The 27,052-nt window shown below is 35.9% G+C and overlaps 1 protein-coding gene across 1 annotated transcript in view; it reads left to right on the forward strand.

Moving 5' to 3' along the window:
* Positions 1–27,052, forward strand: part of STX18 (syntaxin 18) — a 71,473-nt gene that overhangs the window by 14,178 nt on the left and 30,243 nt on the right. The window contains exon 2 of the mRNA XM_063335291.1: positions 22,668–22,735. Within this exon, the coding sequence (XP_063191361.1) occupies positions 22,668–22,735 (68 nt within the window). The remainder of the gene's footprint in view (positions 1–22,667; positions 22,736–27,052) is intronic.

The raw sequence follows: 27,052 nt of genomic DNA on the forward strand, positions 1-27,052 counted from the left end.
AGGAAACAACATGTTAAAGTATTTCTAAAATAAAATAGCTGTATTAGACTTAACAGGGTGCTTAATCTAGTTATCTACCGCAGAAGTTACTTACTGCGAAGTAAGCAAACACTTTTTAATGTTGTTTTTTTCTGATTTCTTCCTCACAAATTTCAGAGGATGAATGGATGTACAAAGACAGTTAAGTGATTTGGTTTTATTAAAGCTGAAGGAGTCATTAACTAATGTGAGGTATTCATTGGTTAAACAGTATTACATTGCTGTAGTCTGCATACTGACTTTCATGTAGATTAATTGGGTATCTCCTTTCTTTGTTTTTTAAAGATTTGTGTAAAGACAAAATGATACACCATAATATGAGCGAGACTAGTCTATTATAAGAATACATTTAATTTCTCTTAATGATGTTGTTTCTAATTTCCAAGTTATTTAGCTCACTGTGGAACCCATTAAAGTACAGAGGGGAAATACTTACAAGAGCTAAGATACTGTTTCTTATGTTTTTGAATACAATGTAAAGGAGTATACAGCAAATACAGGAAAATACTTCTTAAAGATAATCAAAATGTAAAGGAGAAGAAAAAGGAAAAAATATCAAAGAGTTAATTAGTTGGTCTAAAATGTGATCTAGCATAACTTCTTATATTTATTTTCTTCTCTCTTATGGCATACAGAATGGATGGTGCTGTGGTCTGGCTAGTACTTGACCATTTCTTCACAATTTATTGTCTGAAAAATTACAGTAGTTTCAGGAGTGGTTTGTGGGATCACACAATAATTTTATTTTTTAGGGAAAATAAGGCGTGTACATTTTTTGAAGGAAACTTTTTTGCTTACAATGAATGAAAAGAAACCTTTTCTCTATAGCTCTTAAAGATGGATTCTTTTTTTATCGAATTAAGCATATGCACTGTATGTAAATTCTAATCTGAATATTATTCCAATATTAAAGAAATACATTTAAAAGCATCCATTAGAGATACGGGAAGGAAGATAATGCAAATATTACATGGATTTTATCTTTTGAGTAAATTTGCGTGCTTGTTTCTGACACTAATAAGAATCAGAAGTTTACTTCAAAGACCATTTTCTAAATTGGTTTATACGTGGTTGTTACTGATGCTTTTATGTTTAAAAAAGAGCTACCATTGCAAAAACCCATCATTTGTTTGCAAGCATTTTATGGATTGAACTGTTTTGAACAAACTGATTCGCATCAATCAGTTCTTAAAATGTAGTGGAAAAAGTTTCTTCTTTCAGTGAGACTTGTAGTGAGAATTCTGCAAAGCCTGATGATGATAGACACGATCTTCTGTCAGAGCAGGCTTATGAATAACTCTCTTACTATTGTATTTCTTTCTGCTGGGCCTTTGTGGCGGTTGGTTCTGACTCCAGGTTTTGTCCCTTATGTGGAGGACTTTGAAATAATATGAATAAAATGTTAGTCAAGGAAATTACGTGAGGTAACTTGCTATGCTCTTAAGCCTCTTTTCATTAGCATGCTTGAAGAGAGAGGGAGGTTATATTAATGTATTTCCTATTATCCATATTACTGGTGCTTAAATACTAAATCTCTGGCAGTACAACTCTGTAGGTGTCTGATCCCACAAAGATAACTGTTTGACTGTGGCTGTTGCCAGTGAGATATTGTTGTTGATTAAACACAAATGTATGTTGCAACAAAAAATACTTTCTCGTTGGATCTTTATAAGCAAGAAGATTGTTCTAATGCAAATAAACTGAAACTCTTGAATAGTAAGTTGTTTGGAATTAAGTTTCCTACCTCGTTTAAGGCCATGAACCGAACTATTATATTGCCTTCTGATTGCATGGTGTGTTTTCTGCTTTAAATTGCTATTGCGGTAGCTCTGAGAGCCTCTAACTGAGAGCAGAGCTAGATATCCTTTGTGGAGCATTTGAATTTGTAACTAAGCAAGACATTTAAAGGTGCAAGATGAAATGCTGAGTGTACTGAAACAGGCTGCAGAATTATGGTTGATTTAATTGAAGAAAAGATTTTGCAAAAAATTCTTAGTAGAGTGAAAGTTTAATGCTCATTGTTTCTTCCACATTTTATCTTGCGAGTGAGAGTGAGGATGAAGGCTCAAATAAGAGAGTGCTAAAAGAGAAGTCTTCTCAAGTGCTTTTTAGAATTTTTATGTTGAGGTGCATTCCTCACTGTTTTGCTTTGTTAGAAGCGAACTGAATTCATTGGGACTATTCTTACATTGTTGAATTGGGTCCTAAGAGGGCATTCTCAGAAACGTCTGACAAATGGGAAGGAATTCCGAGTAAGGACATTTCTAATTTGTGCTATTTATTCATATTTCCAAAGATATTCTGTACCCTAAACCAAAACAATTCTACAAATATTTATGCATAACAGTTGTTGGGTAAAATTTTTCGAAAAAGTGTAGTTTTGAAAATATATACGAGTTGTAGCAATTAACCTACATGCACATTTATAATTCTAGAAAATGGACAGCATATTACACTCAAAAGACTGGATCTGATAGACCCAAATTGCTTAAAACATCAGTTATTGAAGATGTCCCCCTGGGACTTTGAGAAACCATTTAACAGATGAAAGTACATTTTGAAAAGTTTGACCTTACAGGCAATCATAAAATGAATCAAAACAGTTCTTTCCTCCCCTGAAATGTACAGAGCCCATCTGTATCTAATCCAGTAATTATAGACTGAGTTCAATTACCTTTTCAAACTTGGAGCAGACTGGAGACTAGGCAGTGAACAAACATAGGGTTTTGTCTAGACCTCAATTGACCACAGTCTAAAACTTGAATTTATATCTAATTTTATTTTTAGCTTCATTTGATAGTTTTTAAAGGATTTATTTTGCTACCTAGTTGCTAGATCATGAAGGGTTTTACTTCTTGACCTAGTGTTTATGGATGCATTTTTAATCCCAGTGAAGTTAATAAAATGACACCAAGTCCTATGAGTTTACTGGATAAGTAATTTTAAATGTAACAAAAGTGGGTTAACCAGCTCTTTTGAGTCTTTAATATTGCTGCAATGAAACTATCTGAACAAAATTACGTAGTTTGTTCTTTGTGCTTGCAGATTAAAAAAAAAAAAAACAAAACACTGATGCTTTTTGCGCTTTCAGAAAAATTAACCCCAAGCCTACCTGACTGCAATATAGCCAGTAGTTGACGCAGATTAGAAACTATGCTGAATATGTTTTCAACTATTTTATTAACTTATTTCAGTTAGAGCAAATAGACTATCTATTCAGCCATACAAAGAGTGTTAAAAAATATATACATAGTTACCAATTGTAGCAGCTAGTATAGGTTATTCCTTTGACCGCCAAATTGAAGCCCAGGCATCTTTTGATATTATCCCACAACCGAAACAAGCCACATAATATACGTCTTGCTGAGAAGTATCTCGCGCTGCATTCACTGTCTGACATAACAACATTGCCAACATGATGTTCTTATTCCTTATACGATGGTTTATGTGCAACCTTCACTTGAAAAGCGTTCTTTGCAGTAAAGATGTGTGTAGTTTGCAGAAACCAACCGTAGAGTGGGAGACTTTTGTTGTTGCAATCGTACATTTCCTATCGCTTGGGTAGCAGTGGAGGAGCAATGATTAAGGACAGAATAAACACTATTTTTTTAACTTTTAATTCTGTGGTGTGCTTTTGATAGAATGGTCTCTCTTGGCAAGTGAAGGCTATGATAATTGCTGCTTTTAGTTTAACTTACTGATTCTTAATAGTAATCAGTATTTTGTAGCAGTTGCTGTAATTAGTTAAGAATGTGGTTCATGATGACTTCCAAGTCAACACATATTTAGTGAATAAGGCATACTGTTCCAATAAGTAGTAAATTTGATGTGACAAGCAGGAATCTTTTGATGTTTAATTGGTTTTCCTTGTAACACTTGAGAAAAAAATGATCTAATGAAATGTTACATATCTGTAAAGCTGAGAGGCCCGAGAGATGCATTGGTTATTCTGAATGTATTTTGTCTCTATATTTTGTAAGCATGGGAAGAGTTCTCTAATGTTTGTCTTCTGGTTTGTTGTGGGGTTTGTTTTTTTTTTTTTTTTTTGTAGTGTACAGCAGTTTTCTGGATGAATTATAGTGTTCTGAAAAGGTAATATGGAAATATATGAAATTATTTTCATAATCATAATTGTAAGGCAAAATTTGTAATAGTATATGTTGAGGAAACAGTAGTTTTTGGTATATAACATCAGTCTGGTTTTTTCTCTTGCAAAAAAGGATTGTCATGCCCTCGGAAGTCAGGAAATCAGTCTTCAATTTCAGTCCTTCATCAAAATCCTGTTTTCAAAAGCACTGAGAACTTCTTGTTTCCTCCCTGCCTTCACTCCACATCAGGAGCTAAGACGACCTTTCAGCTGTTGTTGTACAATCATGTTTGTATTAGTAGTCTTATCATAGAAGATAGGACCATAAGCTGTCTAAAAACATTGATCGCTTCCAGTAAGCCCCCTAGCACTTTTTTTTTTTTTTTTCTTCCCTTCACCATAATGGCCATAAGAAATAAACAGTTCACCTGGAAATTCTGGTAAAGTTGGTGCTGCCATTCAACATACCATCAGGCTTTGTAATTGAAAGTTAGGATGGTTGATATAAATTTCCGAACTTTTAGTTATGTAATAAAATTGTGCTGTAGCTTCATAGGAAAAGGCTACTACATCCCTGATGCTGAATCATTTACTTATGCTCTATTTTATTTTATAGGGTTTCAGTGTTGCACAGAACTTCAGAAACAAAAGCATTTTAGACCAACAGCTAAAATGAGTCTGTTCTGAGAGTAAACTAAGGCAATGCCTTTAGATTGCAGGTTACCTGAAATGAGAAGTCTGGATTTTGCACTGTGTTTAGTTTGATCTAGATAATTTTAATTCTAAGGTGTAGTGACACTCCTCTCACCCCAAATGCTAAGACTACTAACAGCAGTTGTTAAAACTGTAATGCCTGCTACAATACACAAAAATTGTGTTACAGTAAAAATGGAAAAATGAATGTTTCATAGTCTCTCTCAAGATTTTTCATGACCTCATCAACTCTCTGTTTGTCCCAAGTGAGGGTTGGTTGGTACGCTTCCACCTCTTTGCTCATTAGCAAAAGGACTTTGTTTGTTTTGTGACTGTTGCAAGAAACTACTGAATTTCAGTCAGGAAGTCACATTCTACTAACGCTGCCTAATAGATTTTCTGCTGTGTGCATTGCATACACTTTATATTTGTCATTTAAGTGAAAAACAGTCAGTACTATTATTATTTTTATAAATCAACTGTGTTTTCAGTTCAATGGAAAGGGAAATTTGAAAAGTGAAAGTATTTGTCCTTTGTGCTTCAGTGGATATTTTTGTCTTGCTGTTTTCAAAGCAGATTACTTAAGTCAGCTCTTACAATTGTACATTTGTCCTCTGCCTGGGAGTACACACTCCGAACCAGGCGGAGAGCACACATCTTTTAACTGCCTCTGTTCAAATAAACGCATTTAATTTTCCATGTAGAATCTTTTTTAAAACTAAAGGCAATGCTAACTGTATTATAATTGCTGGACTTCACTTTGGCAAAAAATAGTGGCTCTTCAGGGGTCGCCCCATTTTCTCCAGTTTCAGTCATTTAAAGAGTGGCTTTCTTTTGCCTTCATTTGTTACTTCCAACTCATATTTTTTTGACAGTGTGTGCTTTTATTTCTGGCTCTGCATGTTGTGTTTCATCATAGCTCTCTGTTGAAATCTCTTTCTCACAATTTTAGTGTTACTGATTTCATATTGTTGGTATTTTCTTCTTCTTTTGCAGTCCATTTGGTTTCTTTGTTACTGTATTTTTCCTGATGTTTCTACTAGAACATATTGCAGAATTAATAGTTGCTTGTTTATTTAAATAGTAAGAAAACTTTAACTGCAGGAAGGATAAATTGGTTGCCCACAAATATCTAGTCAGTTGTTTTACTTTTTCTTCTACAGCAGAAGGCAGGCTTATTCTTTTTGTTGATGTCTAATTTGTCTTAAAAGACAAAGAAATTAAAAGGAAAAGGGCAGTCCATGTGAAGCTGTAATCCACATAATTAATTTTTCCTTTGTGTTTTTTCCCCTCTCTTGTCCAGCGCCTGCTTTTTGGACTTTTTCCTTTTCTTGACTCCATTCATATCATTATTTAGTATTGATAATGGCTAGTAATTACACCTTATTGATACTGTAGTCAAGCCAGACAGACGCTTGAGTTGCTTATTACAGAAACAGTGTTTGAATCATTATGAAGGGGACTGAGGAACGTTCAGGACGAAAAGGAAAAGATTACCTTCAAACTGGTTTAGGTGTCATGGCTTTCAATATCTGCACTGCTGCATGCAGTTATACAGTGCATTCAACAATATGCTTTTCTATTGGTATAATATTAGAGCTGCAGGCATTTGAAATTGTGTGGTTCTGTAGGGAAAAGTTGTATTTTTGGGTTGCTCTGGTTCTAATGCTGATGTGCCAAGGACTACAACATGCTATTAAAAACATGTGATCACATTAACCCTCTCTTTACTAGCATATATAGAGTATACAGTGTTTTGTTTAGGCTTTTTTGAACACTTTCAAGGAGAATATTTCACATCCTAATAGATTTAATAATTGGTTTGGGGGGGGGCGGTTCTTCCACCTATTACGTGGAGGTTTTTTTTGTTTTATTACCCTAAATAAGGTAACTGCCTGTTCTTCCAAGTACATGCTAGCTCTTGTGTCCCTGGTATCTGTCTCGCATTTGCACTGAAAATATGATTATTGCTTTAGCCAGGATGTATCTTATGATGTTTTAGGATTTTTCGGTTTTTATCTCAGACCATGCCCTTCTGCTGCTGTTTTTATTCCCTCTTCTGTCTTCAGTTCTTCCCTTCCTTCAGTTTTCAGTGTTGCTCTTATGTTTTCACCTCTATGCTGCAGTGAGCTTTACCGACTCCTGTTCCATCTACTCATACAGTCAGATATCTGCTTGACATTTACCACGTAATCTTGACCAGTCTCCTTATGGTAGATTCTCTTCCTAGTATTAGGCTTTCATGTTTTAATTCTGATTCATAGCCTTAAAATTGTAGTCTTAAAGTTGCTAGTGAGGTAGCTCCCTAGTGAGGAGGTACCTCATGTTTACCCTTCTCTCTTCCCGAGTACATTGTGCCAGTGCATCAGCAGAATACTAAAATACTAACGAAATATATTTCAGTAATACTGACTCATCTATAATGCAGAGCAGAACTGTGGAGAGGTGGTATGACATCTGTACATCAGGTGTTCGTAACCCAAATAGTATCACCTCTATCCTTGACATAAGAGGCTGTTCACAGAATTCATACAAGAGCTGTGAAACGCTGGTGTGGCAAACTGCAGTAGCATTTTACTCTAACCTTGAGTGAAAATTGTATACAAACCAGTATCCATCTTACAAGAGATACTTCTGTTTCTACATATGCGTATCTGCTGAAACAAGTACCTTCTATCCAGTTGTTTTGTCATTTCCCCCTGCAATGTATTTAGTTATTGCAGCCCAACTTGGGCAATCTAGTTGTTACGGCAAAAGACACAGAGTCAACACTGATTTCTTCAGTGTGTACAGGTTGGCGAGACACAGTGAAGTTGCTTGATGGACACTGAATCTTAACACAAAGCTTTTTAGTAACTCTTATGGCTTAATCTATAAACTCCTAGACGGTTTGTATGTGTTTACCTGTTGACATGGTGATGTTTTAGTTACTTGATGATTCCTTCTTCCCCTACATTGTACAGCAATGCCTGTATGTACATTAGCAGAAAGTTGTGAAAAGTAAGGCCTCTGTGAAGACTGTAACATCTTTGAAATGTTCATGTGCCACAAGCTGTTGAAAAACCGTGATGTTGCCTATAAAATATATCTTAAAAAATCGAGGGGGAGGGAAGCAGTCCCTGTTCTGTTCTTTCTAGCAGATTGTTTCAAGTAAAATCAGAACTCAAATTTATTTTGAAAAATAAAGTTTTAATACATTTTGTCTTCTGAAGATCTTCTGAGTCATCAGAGTTTACAGAATAAGCACAATCTTCTTCCTCTCACTGGTAGTGAGATCTTATCTCAGCGTACTTAGGTGCTGGATATCTGAAGCGCGCTCTCACTGCAAAGTGCTTGTGGACATAAATCTATCAATAAGATGTGTCAGTGTGTGTTTCACCATCTTGCTTCATGATTGTCTCACAGCTGGCTGGGTGCTCAGTTGTATTTATAGTCACTTAGTAATTTCAGAATGGAGGCTGTGTTGCTTTCTGAGCAGCCACGAAGATAACTCGGTAGTTTACAGCCCTTTCTTCTTGGAGGCCCTTTGGAGTTGACTGCTGGCTGAAACCTCAGACTTGATGCAGCAGTATATGGTAGTGGTATGACTCAGTGCAGATGCTGTTACCTTTTATTTCAGACAACTCTCTTCTTTCCTTTTCTTGTGTTTCTGTGTTTTTGCCATAGTTTGTTTGTTTGGGGATTTTTTTTGGTTTGTTTCTGCGTTCTCTCCCTATTTGCACATCCTGTATTTTCTTTACTGTGGATGTACACAATCAAAAAGCTACATACTATGTTCAATTCTGGGCTCCTATGAATTTGAGGCTTTGTAGAGATAGACATAATGCTTTCAGAATAGAGTAAGACGTTGCAGGGAGAGGTAGCCTATCACAGTAAACAGGTGAGTTACCTAGCAGACAGTATTTTCAGGTGTCTTGTATGGCCTTGCAAAGTTCACTTCATTGAGTCTCTTCTTTTGCCATTTGTATTACAAGCTAAGTTTTCTTAGTTTTGTGTGAGCCTTGAGTTTGGCTGAGTCTCCTAGATCATTCTCCTTTATGGACTGGTGTAAGAGGAGGAGACCAAAGCTTGTATCTCCCATATTAGCATTGGTTAGGATAATGCATATTTATGTTTCTTATTACACAGTTGCTTAGCTTGCCCCAATCGCATCCAAGTTTCTTTTTTGGTGACTAATAGTAGTGACTTTGCAAGAGCAAGCATCATTTTGGGCCAGTATGCTCCAGGTCCTAAATGTATGCTAATTTGACATATTTTTGCCATTGCCGCTAAGGAGGTAGACACAGGGGTTTTCATAAATTTCTCTTTGTGGTGGTGGTAAGAGGAACATATAGTACATTCAGTGTCATTGGGCTTTGGATGCAGCTGGAAGAAATAGAAATTTTTCCTGGGAGGGTGCATGTGTGTGAAGGAGGGAGTGAGGGGAGGATAACAGGAGCGTGCAATCTACCTTTTTTGCAAGGCAGGAGAAGGTTACTTTGGGAAAAGTCACCTACATTCTCTGTTTGAGAGAGATGACTTTGGAAGGAGCTCATCTTAAAACGTTGTCAGTGTGCCATTGCGTTACCTTTGTTTTCTTGACAATAAAAGTTAAAGCTGTTGTACGTAACACTTTGGCTTCTGGCTGTGAATAAAGAGCCAGGTCCAGGTTTTGCTAAAATGAGGTTTTACAGGGGGATCTACAGCCAAAAGTATTTGGAGTAAACCAGTAACACCGCAGATTGTAGTCTGGTTGGATTGATAGGGGCATTCTAGAACCGTTCATACATTAGGGTAGAGAATGTCATTATTTTATGTATTGTCAACAAAAACCTACTCTTTGAAATCAGTGCTTTTGTAACGGTTCCTTTTTACGTTCAGCTGTTCACCTCCTTCCTTAAAAGACCCTCAGTCGAGAAGGTAAAGGCAGTGGCATACTGGAAACTCATTTCTTTATCACAGGCAGTGAGGAAAAAAAATTAAAGTTGGAAAAAAAGTTTTAAATTATGGGCAACACTGTGTTTTCAGCTACAAGTATCGTAGCAGCTTGCTGTTTTTCAAATCACAAAGCTAGACAGTGAGTCACCCCATGTGGAGGGGCTTCCTGAGGACTTCAGAATTGGTACTCTGGCTGATAAACTTTTTTTAGTCTTTTTAGAAGCTTCTGGCTTTTAAGCAGCTTAATTTTCTTTCTTTCTCTTCTTCAGTTATATATCTGTCATTGTATAATAGATAGAATAATTGGGTTTAGAGTATAGAGTTCAGAGTTTAGCTTTCTAGTTCTAAATAAGGCTGAATTTTTTTTTTTTTTCCTGATGTGGTCTGATAATTTCCTATTGATATGGTTGAGGGAGGCTTAGAAGAGGGCCTTATATACAGGTAATGTAACAGCTAGAAGTGCCACATAATACTTTATCATAATACATATGGGAATTCGAGAAATGATCTGTTAGGTTGCATTTCTTTTGCTAAAGATTCCTTCTACTGTATACTGTGTGTGTATATATATATATATATTTTTCACATCTCCTGTTAAATTTGTGTGGCTGTTATGGGTGTTCCAACAGGAAACTATTTCTATCTATTGTAATGTGAAAAATTTTCTAGGTTTTTGGCTATGACTTCTTGAATTAATGTTAAATTGTGAAGCATATCACAATTTTCCTCATGTGAACTTCAAGTTCTTTTTCTTGCTTTTTGAAAATACAGCCAATGCTGATGCTCTTTTAGCTCTTACTTAACTGAGCTATAAATACGTAATTATTTTAACTTTGAAGTTCTCTATGCAGTACCATTGTTTTTGAGGGTCTGCATGCTGGAATGTTTCATGCAACCTTGTAAATACTTTTAGACTATAGGAAACACTTTTTTCTGAATATAAGGTCATTTTTTTAGCTATGCTGACATACAAAAATATTTCCCAGTTTGTGCTTTTTCTTCTTCTCTGCTATTCTCAAACTTTTTACATGAAAAACTCGTAAAAATTTTTGTGCTGTCTTCTTGTTGGCCTCACAATGTCGTAGCAGTTTCTCATGATTGCTCTTATCACTAAAAATGTTTCTTACATTTAACTTCAGCTTCTTAAATCTGAAAAGTCTTTAATTTTTTTCTTACTGATTGACACCTATCTCGAGTAAAATTGAAATACTCAGAAATCTGAATGCTTTGTTCAAATTGGTTAAGTGAGTATGATTAAGTTGTTAGAAGTATCCCATCAAGTAAAAATCTTATGACTGCATACAAAGCTGTCTGTTGAATTAAAAAACCAGAAATCCAACTTTCATTTGCAATAGCAGTGTTCTGATTGTCATTAAATAAATTATGTTTTACTCTATTTTGTTTAAACTCAAGATTAATTTCTATGGTTACAGCGGATATAAATCTCCAGATTGCTTTTAAAAGGGATTGTTTATTCAGAACAGGGCTGACAGTCTCTCCTTAAGAGATGCTATTACTTAATTTTATTTTTCTAAGTTTAAATGCTTAAAAAATATTTGTAATGATACCCCAAAGGCATCATAAAAATGTAAAAATAATTATACTCTAAAATTACCAAAATTACGGGAAATAGACATTTAAAAAAATCTTACTGAGATTCATAGCTGAGAAAAAGTGAGAAAGGAAAAGTGCCTTACTTCACAACTTAAATTCTTGTCAGGAGTTTCTGCTTTCAGTGATTAAAAATATACTTTTGAATTGTCAGCATTACTCAGATGCAAAAGAATAGCATTGATTTCCCTTTTAATTACAGTTAAGGCTTACTGCTCCCAAATTCTGCAAGCGCTTTCTCAGGAGAAATTTCTACGTGACTATCTGTTGGAATTTTTTCAAGTAGAAGTTATTCTCCCTTGTGGTTTGGGGGGACTGTTTTTTTCATAGATCAAACCAGTTGGCAGATACCCCTAAGCAGATCAAACCCAACATAAATAACATTTTGTGGTGAACAAATGCGGGGATCCAGAGACACTTTTTCATGCCACATCATACATTAACTGGGAAGCTAATGGTCGTTTGGTAGTTAACTTAATAGAAATATGACAGAGCGATGTACTCTGAAGGAAGGGATTTTTCTCAGTCATTACGGGTGGACTTGGGTCATGTCAGAAGATTCTTGAGTGGGGACAAAGAAAGATGCCTTCATTCTCAGTCATGCTTTTAAGCCAGCTTGTGCTCTGATAAACTTCTAGCCCTTACTGTAGAGTTGAGAACCTGTCATGGTTTGCCTTAATTACCATTTTATAAGACACTTCTATTTCTTAGAAAGGGGCAGGGTGGTGGGAACAGGATAATATTAGCAGACTGGATTTCAGACTGGCTCTGTTAGTATCCCTGTCTGGTCCAAGAGTTATTAAAAGGATTATTTAAAAGGATTATAAGGATTATCCTTTTTTTTTCTCTCATTTTAGACAAAATTTTTGCTTTTTTTAAGGGCGAGAGGAGAAGAGTTGTTTTCCCCAGGGATGGAGAAGGGATTTTTTTGATTTGGTTCTACTTCCTAGGTGCTATAACAGACGAAGAGTAGCTTGCTCAGAAAATGCAGCAAAGCTGTCCATTTGAAGTGGGGCAGCACAGAAGAGATCTGTGTGCCTGATTGAGAAACTTTAACTAGATTTACTGAAGATGTGAATAGCCTCTATCAGTGTGTCACTCCGCATCAGCCACGTAAGGACTTACGCTGACCAGGGCCCAGTAAATTCCTAAGATTTAGGGCAGATGATCCAGGTCTTGAGGTTTTCTGTTACATTTGGAGGGGGGGAGAAGGGCCCTTTGTCTTAATTTTTCTGCCGATACGATAAAGCACTTGGATGAAAATCCTAATGCATTCATAATTGGCTTGTTTCCAGTATATTTGTTTATTCGTTTTGTGCCTGGTCTGTAAGTGTTCTTTAGATAAAGAATCATAAACTTCTCATTTCCAACTGGGTGTTTCCTTGATCCAGTCCAGTGTTTTAATGGGGGGAGCAACTTATTTGGCATAAATCCTAAATCAACCACTAAAGTCATGTTTCGTCTGCATAATACAAATGAAGGTGTTGAAACATAATGAAAGGATTTTTTGCACGAAGAATACTATTGTACCGTTGATGAAAATCCAGGAAAATACTTGAATGCTGACACAGAACGGTGCTTGTCCCCCTGAATCCTATTTGACAGAGTGGGTAGGGCTTTAAGACAGAGTAAGTGCTGTGTCGGTTTGTACTGTATCAGTGTATAGGTGTGTTAGTGTAAATATACCCAAAATGTAGAACTCTGACTGCTGGAAGGCCTGGCAGAGGAGCCAGGACAGTGGGGCGTGAGGAAGGCTGTGGTGTGGTGGGGGCTCCGGCAGAGAGCACGTCGGCACGGCTGGTGCCACGGCCGTAACTACTCTGGTGGTGGCCTGTGGTGGCTTCTGCTGCAGCAGAGTCACTTCCGTCCCAAAGTGAACACATGCATATGTGACTCTCCCTGAATGGCGCTGCAGAAACTCGTATTCTGAATTTCATAATGATCGTCAGACAGAGTAACCTTTTATTACTGTGTATCTGTTACATGGGACTGGAAATCTCTTTATGGCATAAACCATCTTTGAGTCAAGAAAACATAGTACTAAACGAGCTCATGCTGTGAGAATAAGGGACAAGAAAAATATCTCTTACGAAAAGACACAAGCAAAGTTGAACGCAGTTACTGAAAGGTTGTAAACGGACCGTTTTGAACAGCAATGGTAAAGGCCAATTATTGCAAATATGTATTTTGACCAATTTACTTTTATCTCTCAACCAAAACATTCCCCACAATTGTTGTGGGGTTTATATTTTAGTCAGTGAGGTTTTGGATGATTGTGTAAAAATATAAATGTTAAAGAAAGTTATGATTAGAGTTGGACAGTAAACAAGAAAATGGGAAATAGTAAGTTTTATGAAAATCAGATGTTGCTTTTTTTTTGAGAGAGAGAGTATTTGTTGCCACAGAGAATAAATGAAGACTGGTTACTAAAAACATTTAGCATGCCATTACATTGTAGAAAGCCTGCTGCTAATTTTTGCTGTAGGTCACCTCATGCTCCTCTCTACAGACCACTTTCAGAATATTTAGATGTGCTTCTATATGTGCGATATCAAACCAGAGTGTTCCCACAAGACCTAAGAAAACAGTGGCAAAATTAACACAGACCTCTTTATCTTAAATTCTACATGTATTGCAGTTTTCTGAATTGAATTGAAATTCAGTGTTTATAAGTAGTTATCCTATCAAATAAGACTACTTTTTTCTGTATTTATAAATGCCTGAAATACAAAGTATTAAAATGGTTTTAGGAATATACAATATACTTCAGGATAATTTCAATCTTTAAAAAAATTTCAGTGGCTTCAAAATAATTTTTCTGTAAAGTTGGAGTTTGCTGTAGGTACCATGTATATTTTAAAAACATACAGTAACCCCATCACCAAAAAACACCCCAGCAGAACCTTCATCCAGTGGTAATACTGGGTACTCTTAGTCTTTATTCTGGTCAGTGGGGAACTGGAGCTTTTGAGCTCTTAGGTCTTAATTTTACTTTACTATTTAGAAGAGTCTTGAATGAAAAATGGTTTGCAATTGTGTCACAAAATTCCAAAAATAATCTCATCATCATTCATTTGACCAAATCGTATACCAACTCTGGATTATTTTTAAAGAAAGCATGGTAAGATGAAATGTGAGGCTTTTAGGCAGATAGTGAATTATTTACTACCAAATTTTCTGTTCTGTATAGTAAACGGTGAATAAAAAATCAAAATAACCAAGTGCAGATCTAATGTGCACTTTAGCGGCTAGCTGAGTATTTCAAATGTGAACTGACAGTAGCAAAAATCAACGAGAGACAGTTTTTAGTATTTATAAATATATGCTAAGGAAAGCAGGAATTAAAAATCAAAAAAAGATTTCCTTTAAAAGCAAACTGTTTTTTTTTTCTTTAGTGTGCAAGACAGTGCTTTTTTACTTTTTCCTTTTTCCGAGTTCGATATTAAGCAAAAGGAAGCATTTTCTGCTTCAGGCCAGGTGTTAGGAAATTAGCTTTGCTTCTTACTGCAGTTTAGAGATTTCTTCGTCAGTTTGTTAACGATCACTGAATACTCCCTGTGGTATTCTGCAAACAGGTTTTATTTTCCAGTATCCCACAATGGCTAATGCAAATTTTTGCAGTGATTCCTTACAATTTTACTTCGGTTTTACAAAATAAAATTGTGTTATTTTAAAGTAGAAAAATACTGACAATATTACACATTTTAGTTTTTAAATGTTCTTTAAAAGATTTGTACTGTCTTCACCTTGAAAGGTCAAAATGCCTCAATCTTCGTTTTCATGGCTTTTAATTGAATTTAATTCAATTTTGAATGTTCTTGTCCCATGTACCACACATTTTATTAATACAGGGTCCTCGTTCTTCGTTATGTTAATCCCTTTGCTCTGAATGCAAGACTACTAATAAAATGCAATTGAAATGTTTCCCTGCTTGTTGCTGCTGCTGTAACATATATGCTGATGTAAAGCAGAAACTGAACAAAGTCACAATTTTCCTGAGATTAGAGGTAGCCAGGCTGGCTGTCTCCTCGCCTCCTGCTACCCACTTCCAGCGTCGGGCCACCCCCACGCCACAGTTTAGATATTATTTGCTCTTTCGGGTTTCAGATTACGAGAGCAATTGATCTGCGTGACCTATTTTAGAAACTTTCACGTTTTCTTGGGAAACTTAAACCAAATGTATCCCCTCCAGAGACAAATCAGCTGAAAACTGGCCAGTTGACATTTGGAGGCAGTCAGTACTCCTCTGCAATGAATTCTGGTAGGACAGCACCACCTCACGGCCTACTACATCCAAACCCCTTTAAATAACAGTTTTCACGCTGTGAAATTCAGAGCTGAAGCTTCAGCTCTGTATTTAAACTTTGGTGTAGATGCATTGGTTTAATCTTTCTTGGATGTCACTGTGCCGAGGAATCGTATCATTTCATCTTTTGAAGGTTCCGGTTTCTGAAATGCAGAATCCAGGTAATAGTATTTTAAAAACAAAATCTTGTCTGTTCTTAGGCAATATCCTGCAGGAGCCCATGTGAATTCTATGGGCTGACAGTGCTTAAAATATAACCTAGGAGGAAGCTGTGTGGAACCTGGCTTTTCACGTGTATTTTTAAAAAGTTCATAACTCTATCTAATCAAAGATAGTTTGCCATGGAAAACTTCTCCAGAGGAGTCATTTCTTCAGCAAAACTTTTCTGACTAGTGTTTCCCAACTGTAATAGTTTAGGTAAGAACCCAAGCTCTTAATTTTAAAATTTATTTAGTATGAACTGGGTTTCTGTTTATAGTATCTATTCTGTTTGGGTTTTATGCCAGATTTCTGAAAATGCTTGCCTTCATTACATGCACTAACCATGGAAAAATTCATCCTTTTTTTTTTTTTTTAATATGGTTTAGACATTGGAAGCTTCTTTTTTTTTTTTTTTTTTTAAATAAAAACGGGATTATGTTCTTACATCAGTTACTCCTCCTAGTACTGAGACTGTGCGTTTTTTTGGTCGGAAACATGTAATCGCTGTACATCATCTAATGTCTTATTGAAATTCTTAATTTCTTCTGAAATGGGCAGTGAGTATGTTTGGGTTGACTGTACATTTGGAATTGAAAGCGTGACAGGTGTCTAGATATTCGTATTATAACAATCTTAAATTTTCTGCTCTTTGCAGAGGGGATTGTAGAATCTAGACACCTTTTCATGAATCTGTAGATGGAATCTATTTAGGTAAGATATATGAAGATCAGGCTTTTTGCACATATAGAAAAATGAAATGTAAAAATTTTTTTCTTTTTTTGTGGTTAATAAGGCACTACCATCATCAGTGCCTGGCAGTGCTGCTGAATCAACAGTAAATGTCATGTCTCTTATGACTTTTGCAAGGGCCTTTCTTTCATGCTTTGGTTTTAAGTATCTTTAAAGTTTCCTTTAACAAAGTACATCTTTTAAAAATTCAGAGTGGCAATATTGTGTGAAGTGTAAGAGTCAATTTTATATGGTAGTAAATAGTTGCTTATTGTTCTGATGGAAGAGTAAACTTGATAAAACGCTATGTTTGTTCAATGAAACTGACTATTCAGCGCTGTCGAATTCTCTCTACAATATGTCACGGGAACCTAGTCCAATCATTTTAATCGCAGACAATGCTGCTGCTTCTTGCGGTGGGTTAAACGTATGCAAATTGGAACCTACTGTTTCATGAGTGGTCAATTCTTTGTTGGGAGTGGAAAGAAATGTTGTATGTATTGCTAAGATACTGAAGGAAGCATAGTCAGCGTCTTCGTTCTAAGTATACGCGTCTTTTGAAGATGCTGCTTTGGAGGGAATGCTTTCCTATTTCTCTTCTTGTTTATTTAGAGCCTGCTCCAAAATCATAAGAAAAATCTCTAAATAGAGGAACATCTACCATTTCTAGTGAAGGCCCCAAGTATAAATAGAGCTGTGCATGCCACCTGTGGTAGCAGATGGCAGCCATTCACAGCTTCCTTTTGTGTTGGACCTGCATTATATGCAATATTTGCTTTTATGTTTTAATAAGAGTTATTTAAAAAAAAATCTACAGTGGCAACAAAACACAGATATATGCATTAAAGGGGGAGTTTACAATGAAGAGGAGCTTTCTAAACTGCAAACCAGAACTTAAAGTAACTTTTAAAAAGTTACATTACTGGCTTTAATGTGAATTTATGGAGTGTTGTTTACTTGTGTGATACCGATGCTTTTGTTGCCACTGAGTGGAAAACTGCTGCTGCTTCACCATAGAGAACCAACCGTTTTTTCATGATCAGAACTACGCTTGGGAGTTTTTAAGTAACAGCTGGAGTCCCCAGCTTTGGTACCTAAGCTTAGGAGGTTATCATGGTAAGTTTCTTCAGTTGTAACTAAATATACCTCTGTTCATGGCAGATGCATCGTTTAGGAAGTACCCTACTCATGCTATCCAGCATCTGCTCTCCCTTGTGCTGATCCAGGCATTTGTAGAGCTGAAATGAAAGAAACTGATTCTTTGTATTTGGTCTTAAGCATTATTAACCCCCTTTTCCAGAAGAGTAATTAAAAAAAAAAAAAAAGTCATTTTGGTGTGTGGTATTGACCCTCAAGGGAGTGCCATTGGGAACGAAAAGAGAAGAGGGAGAGCCCGGAGTTTCATAAGCGGTCTTGTCGGAAAGAACGTAACCCTCCCTATTCTGGTAGTGAACAGAAGCTCAAGAACATCCTCTTCATATAACGGTATAACTGATGTTGGCAATAGGAGGAAAGGTATTTTTTTCCCATGATTCTCATAAAAATGTCAGCTATATCTGGAAATTCAGTAGTGTTCTTTCCCATAAGTTAGTCTTAATGTAGTGCAAGAGTGCTGCAACTATGAAGGGCATTTTTCTGAGCCCTCCTGTCCCTTCAGAGAAAAAAGGAAATAATTTCATTATTTCAGGGTTGAAGGAGAGGCTTATTTTTATGCTCCAGACTTTCAGAGAAGAAGAACGCTAATTTCCAGAGGCAGAGAATGGGAACCATGATAAGAGGCCAATACTGAGATGTGTTTGTGCTTCGTCTTCAAATTGCTTTCATATAGTCTTTTGATGGCTGTGCCAACCAGTGGTGTAATTGTTTTGAAAAATAGGAAGTTGCAGTTACAATGGATGTGTAGATGGAGCGGAAAAAATGGATATGCTGAAATGGAAGTGGGATTTAAAATTGTTCTAGGTCTATTTGAAAGATTAATTAGAGAAGATACAAAAGATTAGCACAGAGGCAGTAAAAAGCAGGGGGGGAGAGAGAGAGAGAGACTGACTGCCCAGGAAAACTGTTGCGGAAGGGAAGACTTTGGAGAGATAAAGTCAGGTTTGGTAAAATTCATAATGAATTAACTAATGGTATTAAAACCCCCCAAAGTTAAACATTCTTTAGCTATGTAAATAAAAAGAGAATTAGCAAAAAAGTGGATTTGTCATGCAGCTGGGGTATAGATTAAGAATGGTTTAGGCATGGTCTCCAGAGTAAATTTATGTGGAAAAAGCCATATAAATTTATGGGTAAAAGCAAGATATGTACTGGGAACCAGAGCATGGAATTGGAAATTGGTACAAAATCTCAGAACTTCAATGCAGTCAAATTGTGGTTATCAGATAATCTCTCCGTTGAGTTGAGACACAGTGGATGTGTCTCAAGAAATCCCAAGTTCTGAAGGCAGCTATTTTTAATGAAAATACATTGAATTGAAGATGGTACCATTTGATCAGAGGAAGAAAATTTAATGCCTATAATTAAGTCAGCAGAGGGAAACTGATAATGGCATCATCATCAGGGCCTGCCCCAGAGGTGTTCCAGGATTCAGAAAATATTTTAAGGGGGAAAAGATAAATAGAAAGCAAGACACCATGCAGTATAATTTGCTATCTTACTAAAGATAGGATGTGCCCGACCAATCTGATGCTTTAAAAAAATCTGCTTTTCCTTCGTTAAGGTGACCTGGTGTCTGACGGTAAAGTGTCTGATAATAGGAAATCTAGAGGAGATTAGCAGAGAAAATATTGACTGAACAAGATGAATAAGCAGATGTAATGCTTCTGTGTTGAAAGAAAGGTTGAGCTGAAGAGAGGTTAATAGTGGAGTTGCTTTTTCCATTCCCCAAAATAAGAACAATACTAAACGAGATGAGTTTCTAAAATCAATCCCAGAGATTGGTCGGAGACGGAGCAGTAAAATTTACTGATGAGGGAATGCTGAGAGGAAGGAGAGGGAGGAGCATGATACATTACAGCAAGTGCTGAGTGACTTTGAGGTCTGGAGTTGTGGGGAGAAGAAAGAAATTCAGCAACAGAATATGTATTTAGAGACCAAAACAAATAATAAGCTCGGAATTAATCAATGAAAACAGTGGAAGAAAAGATATTTCCAACTTCTAGTCATCTGCATCGGAAAAGGATGGATACAAACTGGAGTAAATGCAAAGGAAAGTTAGGGGTTAGGCAACTTCGGAACTGTCTTGGGAGAAGAAACTAAAAGCTCGGGGTCATTTGTCTGGGGCTACAGAAGTTATAGGAAGATAGGATGATTGTCGGTAAACTCAAATACACAGCCAGGGAAGCAGAGCCCTTAAGGGAAAGGACTGTTTTGAAGCAAGAACAGATGGGTAGAAGTTGGTCATCAGTAAACCCTGAAATTTGATGGTTTGTATTCGTAATAAGAGCAATAGGATTCTAATAAAGTAGTTCAGTTCAAAGAGGGAGATGCTCTATTACCTTTAGGCTGGAGCTTGATAACTTTGTAAAGAGTATATGGTGTGCCTCCGATAACCCCAGAATAATTGCAGGTTGATCACACTGGAGATATCGTCAAGATTTATATTTGTATAATTGGGGATATTTTGTGTCTGCAGAAAATTAAGCATTGTACTAAAAAAAAAAAAATTGTCGTTTTATTTTTGTTTTGTTTTGTTTTTAAATTCACATTCTCTGTTATCCTAGCAAGACCTTCTTTTTTGTAAAAATTGTTTAATTTTGTTGATATGGTAATGACAAATTGAGTTCAAAACTATGCCAGTAGCACATGGTAAGAAAAGGGAAAAGAGAAATAGCAGCAGTGCAGGATCGCAGAAGATGCTGTTAGAATTTGAAGAAAAGTAGAACAAGAAGTCTCACTTCTGATGCAAATCTTGGGAACTAAGACCTTGATGCGAGTATGGGCATAATGGTGTCATTCTAAATTCATGAAAATAGCTTTACAAATGAAGGAGAGGCAAAGTGGGGTCAGTGCGATTCAAACACACGATGACAATTTTAGCCTAAATAGAATGCTCTTTGTGACTAGATGAATTAATTACTGTAAGACAGTGTTCTTGCTTGTCATTCTGATTCTTTCTGCTTGTTAATCACTCCTAAATTGTAGCTATTGCAGTAATATTAAGATTTATTACTTATAAAGTTTTGCTGATCTCTTTTCTAGTTTAGCGTTTGTTCACATATTAATGTAAATGTTTTGAAATGTGTTCCTTATTTTACATTTCTACTCATTGTCCTCTGTAGTACTTTCTTTCTGCCCATTAAGTATTATTGTTCTACTGAAACACTGTATGACTGTTTTAAATGTTTTGCTTTCATAGTCAAGCTTAATTTATCTATTCAGCAAATTTCATGACATACCAAGTCTGAGCTGAGAAGGAGATTAGTATACAAAAAATAAGTTCCAGTGGTGATGACAAGGAACATTTGTAGAATGGTTTAGCTTATTCTTTGTGCCTCGTTGATCTTGTAGTGATTTCAGTATTTCCCTTCTTATTGCTTATGACAGTGCTAACACGCTTTAGGAAACTTGGGATCTTAACAGAACTCAGTTTGCTATGAATGGGCTGAATTTCCCATCCTGTTAATCACATGGAAAACTTTAAACATGAAAACTGGGAAAATTCTTATCTGATACGATGAGTTATAGTAAAAATGAAACAAAGCAAATAATAGTAGGGAAATGTATGTGTATTTATTTGCACAAGGAAACACTTATTTTTAGTTGTACAAATCACTGCGGTCTTACTAAGTACATTTTTTTTGCTCTTACTTTTTTCAAAGAGCTGCTGATCTTTTGAAAAAAGTAATTGGGGGAATTAATCTTCTATTTATGCAAACTGTTCTGTGTTCTTTCTCTGTGGTTTTTTTGTTTGTTTAATTACAAGGAACATTTGCATGAAAATAGGATTTTAGGACTTGAACAGCTTCTGATGCTTTTTCCCAGATACAAGGAGTAAACTACATTTATTGTATTTGTAAACTGAAACAACTATTGTTTTGTAAAATTCCTTGCATGCTTTTTTACACTTAATTATTAATGAATTTTTGAGAAGCTGCTTTAGAAAGGTTTCTCCTGCCTCCCCCTTGAAAAATATATACCACTAATGTATATAGTATATAATTCCTCTCCACCCCCCCCACCCCCCCCCGCCCCAATCATGTCTCCTTCAGGACCTGCCAAGGAGGTCATATTGGTAGTCATCTAATTTCTCTGGGCAATTAAACTTGATTCCTGTAGTTCTTCCATTTTTTAAGATAAGCAGTGTCTCGTGCTACACCATATCTTTTGAATCAGATTAAAGTTTGCAAAAGTTCTTTCAGATTTTTAGGAGTTTTTTTATCTTTTCATTTACAAGAATCCTTGTAAAGACTTTTAGTAAAGAAAATCAAGCAGCAAAATGTATCCACAGTGAAGTGGAAATCCAGAAATAGAAATTTGATAGGGATGTATGCTCTGGCAAAACTTACTAATGATTATCAGATGATAGAGATACTACTTTAGTTTGGGCACAAACTGGTCACTCCATTATGGCAAAACAGAAAGGAGAAGGACAGCACCTTGTTCTGCAAGTTCTAATAATTGAACTTGAACATTTATATCATGTCTCATCAGTAAAATATTTAAAACTTTCTTGTGTAATCTTCTAAAATGAATTAATTTTCTAAAATGTGTGTTAGATCCTGGATTACCAGTTTAGATAATGTTTTGTGTTATCATTATCACGTTTAGTATTCTTAATGCTTAATACTGTAGTTATATTTAGTGTTTAGTAGTGTTTAGTTTATGCTTTTTGGATAGAAGACTTGCATTTTTACTACTTTTCTCTGAGTTGTACTTTCATACAACAGATATTTTTTAGATAATTTTTATGTATTGGCTGCTTGCAAAAAGTGAAAATTCTACTGTAGAAGAGTAAATTTTATGATTCTGTTTAATTACAGAATAAATTTTACAAATTCATATTGAAGCATGGAATACTGAACTTTAAACATAAAAGTAATCAGGTATCTGACTGAAGTTTAATTATGATTTCTTTTCACTTAGATTTCTCATATTGGAAAGCTGAAAGATTTTCTTCTCCAACACAGAAAGGATTACATTAATGCTTACAGGTAAGCGTGCATTGTGCTTAAGAAGATTTATTTATTTATTTTCAGGTTTATAAAGTGAAATGCTTAAAAATCTATAGGTATAATGACTAAAAACGTAGATTGCTTATTAATTGGTTTACTGTAAACTATTTAAGATGAAGACACATCACAAGAAGAAAATGGTTCTAAATAAGATGAGACTCAGAATTTGAAGATGTTCTCTGGCTCTTAGGAGTGAATTCTGAAACAAAACAAGCTGGCATCTTTTAAGGACCTGCAGAGTAGGTTTCTGAAGTGATTCCTGAGACAGCAGAACAGGAGATTCAATGGTCCAGGCTTTCCCTGCTTTTAGTGTCACTTTGTGACACTAAACCTGCCTGTTACCCCTTAAGTATACAGTGGGTAGCATCAGCACATCCTGGTGGAGAATGATGCAAACTCTTCAGACTTCAGAGTGGAATGTGAATTGCTTATGAAGGACACTATTGAGAACACGGTGTCAGGGGACAGCAGCACAGAATTTGCTTTTCTGTGACAAAAACTGTAGGCTTCAGTGCTGATAGTTATTATTGTGTGGAGAAAGACTTGATTCTCTTCAGCCATTAGGAAACATTCAAAACTGCTGTATCTGCTTAGTTGCTGATAGCTTTAGTAGTAGGATTTTTAGAAGATTAAAGCACAAGTTTACAGTTTGGTGTTAGTAATTAAAAATAAGACTATTTGTGATCTGCAGTTTTAACATTCCTAATGAATTACTAAATCAAGTTATCCTAAGATCTAAATCTTACTGCAACTTGTATTTTGGTGAACTGAGTACAAATAATCATATCATTTGAGAAATGGAAAGCCTGCTTTTTAATGAAACTCTTGTTACCTGCAAACTTAGTAGTCATATTATAGGTTGCACAATATTTCATTACAGAAATAGAAAATACTTCATAGGTATCTCCCCTTAACTAACTTTGCGGTTGTAAATAGAAGTTTAACAGTTCAGTTGAACTCATCACCGGTTTATTTTATTTCATATTGTAGAAGTGGGTTTGTGACACACTTATGACTGCTATAAATATTTATTTGGAAAAAAGTAGATAACCCTCTGTGTGTCTTCATAGTACAGATCCCACAACATCTAACTAATGATTCCTTTCCTTCCTTCTCAGTCTGTAGTTGTGTCTAAGATAAAAAATGAACAATGCAACATAACATACAGTGAAAGCTGTCTTTGGGGAAATATATTTGGATGGGGAAAAACACTCACTGAAACTGCCTGCCCTTTGTCACACTGTCATTTAAAGCGGATTGATCTGCCACCCTGGTTATGCATAGGGAAAGAGGTGTTCTCCCGGGTTCTGGGAAACAATTTTATTTTGAGATTTGTGGTTCAAAACTATGAATTTTTAGAATTCCAACCAGATGTAAAATTGGAAAAATGTACAGTGTGTGCAATATGGAATGCATCCCAATTGGGGTGCTTTAAAGACCTGGGATGCACTCTTTATAAAGAAGCAAATTAATTTATCCCAAGTGACGTTTCCACTTTAAAGAGAATGTCAGCAAGTTGTTCTTGAGGTGACAAAGGTGGATCATTGTGGCAATGCCCTTCTTGGGGCAGGGGGTATCACTTAAAACAACTAAATGTATTTTTTTCGCAGTCACCTGAGAGCACACAACTTGGTTGGGGTTGGGTTTTTTTTAGGGGGGAAGAGGGGCGTATATCCAAATGAAACAGTGTAGGTAAGCTTTCCCTTTTAAAGGATCTCCTGAAACTTTACAATTTCCTGTACTGTATTTCTCCAGTCCCTCAACATAACTGCAGTGTTGCATGGGGTGAGACAGCCCTGTCTGCATTCCGATTCTGCCACGACCCTGACTAAAGCTAAGCTGTTGCTGCAATCAAGGTAGACAAAAAGCAGTCTAAAGTCATCTTGGATTGAAAACACTGAGTCCCAAATCAATTTAATACCTTTCTCCAAAAGCTTTCACAGGTGGGGGTGTCAATTCAGTGTGCAAGGTGTACGAAGAACTGCTTTTCCAAGGAGCAAGCAGAAGTAGTGTACAGCTACGCGTTATGACTAACTCTCTGCTTTTCAATTCTTGTTGGAATATGTCATGAGCAACACTAGGTGGAGCTACCAATTTGCTACTGAAATAACCATTTTTACTGTGTGAAAGCTTCATGTGAATGCATAAACTGAATAACTGCAAATAATTGCAGTAAGAGCAAACAGTCAGTAGCGGTTAAATTTTGGCTACTATTTGTCTTTTATTAACAGTAGTATGCAGAAGTGGTAAGAGGAGTAAAAATTTGTCCAAGCTGTTTTGGTTTCTAAAAGTTTTTTAATGTTCTTTTCGTAAACTCTCTTTTAACCAGTTATTATGGTAATTCTCAGTGATTTTTGCTGAGAAACTAAGTTTCTATGGAGAGGAAAAATGAAGTGTCATTCCTCCAGATCTCATCTGTGATTGCAGTAGATCCTGTCCTTAATGGTCAGACTTAAAATAGATAGCACTGTCAAATTCCGTTCTGCATTGCTTATGCTGTTCTACTTTGTGGATGTGAAGAGGATCGTAGCATCCGTGCTGTTAGTCTCGGAGTCTTAGCAAATGTCTCACTCATTCAAGACAGCAGTTTTAATACCTTTTCAATAATTAAGCTATGGGGAAAATTTTTACACAATTTAATACTAAAAGGCTGTGCTGGAATTTATGTAGGATGTTTAGTTTTGTTAATGAAATTTGACTACTCTGTATTTTGTCAAGCCTGCTATTTGTTTTTCAACTATAGCATGATGTGTTTTCAACTATAGCATGATTTGGCTTTTGAGTTACTAAGTTGAATTATTGTATGCCTTGTTACATCCAAGTCCTTGATTGCTTCTTTGACCTTACTTTTGCAGACTATAAATTCTTTATTAATAGAGTTTTTATTTTTGGCATACATAAAATATCCTGCTACAGAGGGGATGTCTTTAATTAATTTTTAGAGGAATATTTTTAGCAATGCAAAAGACAACTGGAAGAAGGGTTAATTGAAATGAAGGCCCTGACCCATTTTATCAAGATTTAAATATTTAACTGAAATACCTAAACTGACTCCCAAAAGCTCAAGAATTAATAGTTGCTTATTTACCTTCTTTCTTCTTGATTTGGCTGTTAGCTATAAAATATGCAAATGGCAAAACACATGGAACTAATCATACAGTGATCTAAGCTTACAGACTTTCAAGCAATTGCATGTTTATCCTCTCCTGTTTATCAGGATTCATTTGCTTTCTCTTACACCTTGGTTTTCAGCTTTCTGTGATAAGGAGCTTTTCTGTTTTGTCATCTTGCCAGTTTTATCCTGTCTACCGTGATTCTCTCCTTTGGATAGAACTTCTGAGAGGTTTAGCAGTACCAGAGATGTGGTATCATCTTCCACTGACAGCATGAGTTACAGTGGAAATAAATGTGAAATGGCCTGTTAGAAAACTCTGATATACAGAGGCACATATAGAAGGTCCTCCTTCAAACTTCTCTCCAAATGTGTGTTTATTTCTCGTAATTCGGCTTGAAAATTGGAGGTTGTATTAATCTTAAAATCTGTGGCAATAATAGTGAAAACTTGGGCTTTTTCTATAACACCCATTTTAAGGAGAAGTATTAAATAGTGAAAACACTGAATGAGTAGCAAAGACTGTGTTGTTATTATACCTACTAAAGGAAGAACCACTCACTATATGTACCATTGCTTTTATTTAACATTAGAGCCTTGTCTTAAAGAAAAATAACTTAAATCATTTAAATTATTTTCTTCCTGGTTTCGTATACACATTTGAAACCTAAGGAAGCCCTTTGGGTATCACACTCATGATCAGTGAACGCATTCGGTGGCAGGGTATTTCATAAGAAATGTGTAGCTAAATCATGGGCCATTGCATCATCACTGTTCTTGCTAATAACAGCTGTCTCGGAGCTATCACTTGTGATGTTGTTAACTGCAGTATCTTGCCAAGAATCTTTGGAAAGAAGTGAAACTAAACAATCAAGAAATGCTTTAGGACATCTCAGACTATTTGCAAATTAATTATTTTCTATTGGAAAATGCTCGGGCAATACTTAAAAACAGCAATGGTAAACAGTATTTGGCTATTTGTTCATACCTGGTTTATGGTTTATCTCAAGGACTTCCTCACCAGCTTTTTCAAGTAGGGTTATTAAGCTTCAGAGTGTTGTTCAGAAAGCACATATGGGGTGTGATCCTTGAGGCAATGTATAAGAAAAATAACTAAGGACTTTTCCTTAAAACAGAACCGATTAACTTTTTTTAAAAGTTTATTTGATAATCACAAAAGTAAT

The sequence above is a fragment of the Chroicocephalus ridibundus genome, chromosome 5 (genome assembly GCF_963924245.1).
Source record: "Chroicocephalus ridibundus chromosome 5, bChrRid1.1, whole genome shotgun sequence".
Lineage (NCBI taxonomy): Eukaryota > Metazoa > Chordata > Aves > Charadriiformes > Laridae > Chroicocephalus > Chroicocephalus ridibundus.